At 47.6% G+C, this 5247-nt stretch overlaps 1 protein-coding gene across 1 annotated transcript; it reads right to left on the reverse strand.

Moving 5' to 3' along the window:
* Window positions 1-260: 260 nt before the first annotated feature.
* Window positions 261-4972, reverse strand: BAMBI (BMP and activin membrane bound inhibitor). The gene is made up of 3 exons (XM_038129499.1): window positions 4633-4972; window positions 1514-1804; window positions 261-1061 (listed from the first exon to the last, which is right to left on the reverse strand). The coding sequence occupies exons 1-3, from the start codon at window positions 4706-4708 to the stop codon at window positions 643-645; spliced, it is 786 nt and encodes a 261-aa protein (XP_037985427.1). The 5' UTR covers window positions 4709-4972; the 3' UTR covers window positions 261-642.
* Window positions 4973-5247: the final 275 nt, after the last annotated feature.

Below are 5247 nucleotides of genomic sequence, written 5' to 3' on the forward strand. Positions count from 1 at the left end.
CAAAGCTCTGGAAGAATTCACTGAGGTTATGAACAAAATGCAAGAGCCAAGAACCAAGGATGTGGGTTCACTGCTACTTGAAGTATAAAACAAAGCTGCCACCTTCATTCTCAAATAACCACCTAAAGTCCTTTGCAGAGTAGGAAGAGTCTGCTTTCAGAATCTAATTGATATGCATGGCATTACCATGTACACCTTGATTTGTTTTCTACTGTCATCCACAAGAAAACCCATTTTCCAAAACAGAAATCACAAGCAAGTTTCAGAGAAAATATATATATTTTAAAAAATCTTTACAATACGTCAGGAAACATAGGAGCTTGCATACAGTTTATTATAATAACTCAGTTCTCGGCTCCCTACAGTTCAGATAACCCTGGTGACAGTGTTTACAACTTCTAACTTTTGCTTTCACAACTCTGAAGCAAACAATACATTTGAGTGTATTTTACTCTGTGCAAATAAGACAACTTTTGGAATCCTTCAGAAGAAATATCCAAGATTCTGTTTGCAGAGGTCCTTTGTTTCTCAAAGATGATTTATGAGAGTTTTTGTTTTAAGATAAAGTGCTCCTGTCCAGCAGAACCCAAAGGCCTTCAAGAGTTCAGAGAGTAAGTTTAGCTCAGATTAAAAAATAATTGGTCATACAAATTCCAGCTTCCCATGTCCGCTGTACATTCCCCAGTGGACTAGTGAAAGAATTTTATCATTGCTGAGGTCTGAATGTCTCATTTTATCACAGGTCATGCAGCAGTTCTCGTGACCAGTCACAGGCACCATGCATTCCAAGTCCAATTTTGCCACCTGCCCTTTTTTCGAATGATGTCCGTGAAAACTGTAGTGCAAACGAGAGAGCATTTGCTGTCGCTGATCCTGCAGTCTCTTGTTTTCACTCCTGAGCATCCTTAAGGCCAGCATGATAAGGAGCACCAAGATTAGCCCACCAGCTATTGGAACAGCAATTACAGCTGCCCTGAACCATAACTCTTTTGAAGAAGTCAATTCTTGCACCTTGGTGATAAGATTCCTACTGCTGTCGTGTTGATATCTGCTCCCTTGTCCTGCAAAGGGGAAAGATGTAAAGCTTATTTCAGGATTTATATATATACTTATTTATATATAAGCACCTCCCTTAAATCCCACACTGACAAGTTTAAGGAGCAACTGCTACACACTGCAGTATCTACAGAAAATACCCCTGTAAAGAAAAAAACTCGTCTATAAGTCTGCTTATAACATGGAATTTCTTACTCCAATAGCCACTTCAACTAGGAACACCACTGCCACTGACTCTTAGACATCATGTCAAGATGCAAGAGAAACTTCCAATATTAATGCAGACAAAAAAAAACCTGATTGGCTGAGATGTTCTCCTGCATCCAGCCACCTGCTTCTCCCTCTGGTGTCTCTACTTACATTAACAACTGAATCAATAGCAGCAGATGCACAAGGTTTTGACTGTAGCTGGCCTGATGGCCAGAAGAGGGGCTTCACTGAAACTTTATTGCCTTACCTGAAGCATCGCCCCTGGAAGGAGACAAAACATCATGTAGTCCTCTGTAATTGCACATATCTTCATGACAGCATTCCAATGTGGACATGGTGGTGGTGCCAGAGTGGTTTTGTGCTTGTTTGGCTTGGCAGATCTCAGCTGTGCTTGCAATAGAGTCCAAGCAGCCATGAGTAAGTGGGGAATGTGTATTCTGAGGATCAAGCAGTCTGGAGAAGCAGGCACTAAGCTCAGATTTGCACATATAGCCAGTTGCAACACAGTGTGCAGCATCACAGTAGCATCTGATTTCACCTAAAAAACAAAAATTGTGCAAGAAAGGTAAGAATTTGGTCCTCTGAGGACACCTCACCATATATCCTTCTTAGCTACATGTATCACACAACCAAACTCGGTGCCAGTATTGAGATATTTCTTTAGGCTGCAGATCCACAAGAGCTGGGGTTGTTCCCTTCCCATCACTGTCCAGAGCCTACCTCGCTGAAACCTTAATCCTTGTAAACGCCTTGGGGCACTTGCTTTAATGACTAGTGCTATAGTCCTTTGAATTAAAGCAAGAGCATTTCACTAAAACACGGACTGGGGGAGGGCTTGGGGGTGGGGGGGAGGTCACAGTGGCTTTTTTTTTTCCAAGGTAAATAACTAACAAGACCATTTTATATCTACTTCCACTCGCTGTCAGCAGTTGCATTTAACCACATTTAAAGTGAAATACCAGTTCTAAAAGCAACACACACTTTCAGTCCTAGAAGGAAGTCACATCTATGTTTTTAACCATTACTTCGGAAAGAGCATTCTATTTTTATAAAAGTAACGTTTCTTTAATTGCACATAAGCACACAACAAAAATACCAGGCTTAAATATTTATGTGACAAATGAAAAAGAAAAACTCGGAACTGCTGAATTGTTTATTACCTCTCAATACTGCCCCAAAATTTAAAAGGTTTAACTAACACCTTATAAAGCTATTAGCTAGAACCATTACCATCTAAGTCCCTCTGTCAGGAAGGTTTTACTGTGTGAAACTGAGCAACTATTTCTAATTTCTACAGAAAGAGAAAATCTTTAACTAGTTATTCATGCAAAAAGACTTTTTAATCAATATTATAGAACAAAAAAGTTTATTCTGCTCACCAGAGACAATGACTCTCAACTCAAATGGGAAGTTTTTTAATTGAGTGAAACTGCAATGCTAAAGGCTCCCCGTTGCCTCTCCCCAGTCTCGCATGCAATTCAACATGCAGCAGAAAAGAGGAAACACTTAAGACTGAAAATCCTCTACCGGCTCTATGAAAAATATCAGGAAACCTCAAAAATTTCTGAAGGAAGCGATAAAAAAGTTCCCTTCATAAAATTCCTCATTTTGTGCTCTCCAAACGGCTCTGGTATGAATTAAACATGACCTGTGCTGTAGCAAAAACTTACTCTTTCTAGGCAAGTTGCAACTCAAACATAATTCAATGTGCCATCGAGCCAATGTTTAAGAGAAAGCCAGATTTTGGAGACATTCTTGGAAGAATGGACTTAAAACTACTTCTGGTGTGCCTACTGTGCTTGCCACCACAGTAGCTCCAAGGCTTTCAAAGCTGACTGAACAGTCAGATGTCTTCCTCCTACAGTCTGCACTTCAAAAAAAAAAATCAATCTACAGGCTGTCCTGCTGCCACCCCTTCTTATGATGTTACCTACCACCTATATCTTAAAAAAAACCCAACTGCTCTGCAACATGTTAAAAAAATCCTCCCAAACGAGTTAGCTTCCCCTCGTCAGGCTACCTTAATACTTTCCCCAAAATGCTACTGCAGGATCCAGGCCTTGAAGTTCCCGCTGCTCTTTAATAACTCTGCTTAATAGAAGCCAAATGATGGAGTGTCTCACTGTCTCCAGTCCAATTCCCTTGGGGTTTTAGACCAAGTAACCTAATTTTTCATGAATTCACACTCACTGTCATCCAGCATGTTACAGAAAAAAAGACTCAATCATTTTCTAAGCATTCTATATGAGGTCTCCCCCCTACCCCTCTGAAAAAAATAGTTTTCCTAATTTATGCACTATTAAATTTAAGATGCAAACATGGCACAGTACCAGAGCTGACAGTTCTTTCATAAGTCTCAGCACAGTATGGGAAGAAAGAGAAACAATACACATACTTTCATTTCAACTGCTTATATAATCACGTTCAAAAATCTACATTTTATTGCCTTAAGACAATCTTACAAACAAAATCTGACAGGCTAGTCATCAGGTTAATTCAACTGCTTTTTAATTAAAGCCACGTTTTCAGTGAAACAAAATGGACTTTGTATTACTGTATTTCTGTCAATTCATAAAGTTTCTTCCTGTGCTATGCAAAAGGCCAGAAAGGGTATTTAGTATTTTGAAACAGTGAACAATGCCCTTCTGTTCCCTCCTCTTTCTTGTTACTGTATGTAGCTATTAAAGAAAAATGTCTGCTTTTAGTCAAGATGGCTACAGGAGAGACTGCAGGCTTCTCTTAAAGCTTTTGAAGTCAACAGCAGCCAGAAGTCTGTGATCCCCTAATTATATCATTATCAGGCACATAGTTTCAGTATCTGCGACTTCACATCACTCAGTCACTCCCTGTTCTGCCCGCTTTGATGGGGCCAGCAGGCTCCCCCCTGCACGCTGCAAGGCTGTTATTTAGGGTTAATTACAGCCTTCCTTCCAAAATAAATAAATACCGTCGCACATCACCACCACGCTAACTTATCCTTTACCCTCCTCCCCGGAGCACGACGATTACCGGCCGCCAGCGGGACGCCTGTGCCCCCGAGGGCGCTCCCCGGGCGGCCAGACCACAGACCACGGCCCCCAGAGTCCCCAGAGTCCCCGCGGCCCCCAGAGCCCCCAGAGTCCCCGCGGGCGGGGACAGCGCCAGGCGCGGCTGCCCCGCCGGCACACCGCGGGGCCGTGACGGCCCGGCACCGGCGGCCAGGTGGGAGGGCAGGGAGGCACAGGCCCGGCGGCTCCACCGCCAACACCGCTCGGCGCGGGATCCCGAGACAGCGCCGGGCCCGGCTGCCCTCGGGCGGCAGCCCCCCGGCACGGCCCCCGCGGACCGCGAGCCCCGCAGCGCCGGGTGCCCGCCGCAGCCCCTCACCTCTGGTGAGCAGGACGGCCATGGCGCACAGCTCCAGTTGCAGCCAGATGAAGATGTAGCTGGAATGGCGATCCATTTACCCGGCGCCGCTCGCCACAGCCCGCAGCGCAGGCACGGCCGAGCCGCCGTCGCCCGCCCGCCCGCCCCTGCCCCGCCGGAGAGCCGCTCGCCCGCGGGCAGAGCCGTGGTGCGGCCACCGCTGCGGCGACAGGCCAGGGGGGCGGCCGCGGCTCTCCGCTCTTCCCTCGCAGCTCCGCCGCGGCCGCAGGAGCAGCAGCAGGAGCGGCGGCGCTGGCGGGCCCGGCGGGCGCTGTCTCACTGACACAGCGGCGGCGGCGCCCGCCCCGTAAATACGGCCGGCGCCGGGCGCCACAGGGCCCCGCCCCGCCTCCCCTGCCCCGCCCCGCCTCCCCATTGGCTGCGCCTGCCGGGAGTGGGCGGGGACCCGTGCAGCCCCGCCCCCTCCGGCCGGCGGCGCGGCCCCAGCCCCCCCCGCGGCGCCCCCGGGCGGCGGCGGCGGCGCCGGGCGGGCCGGGAGCGCGCTGGGGCTGCGGGCTGCGGGCTGCCCTCTGCCTTCTGCCCTCTGCCTTCTGCCTTCTGCTTTCGACCTTCTGC

This window comes from Motacilla alba, chromosome 2 (assembly GCF_015832195.1).
Source record: "Motacilla alba alba isolate MOTALB_02 chromosome 2, Motacilla_alba_V1.0_pri, whole genome shotgun sequence".
NCBI lineage: Eukaryota > Metazoa > Chordata > Aves > Passeriformes > Motacillidae > Motacilla > Motacilla alba.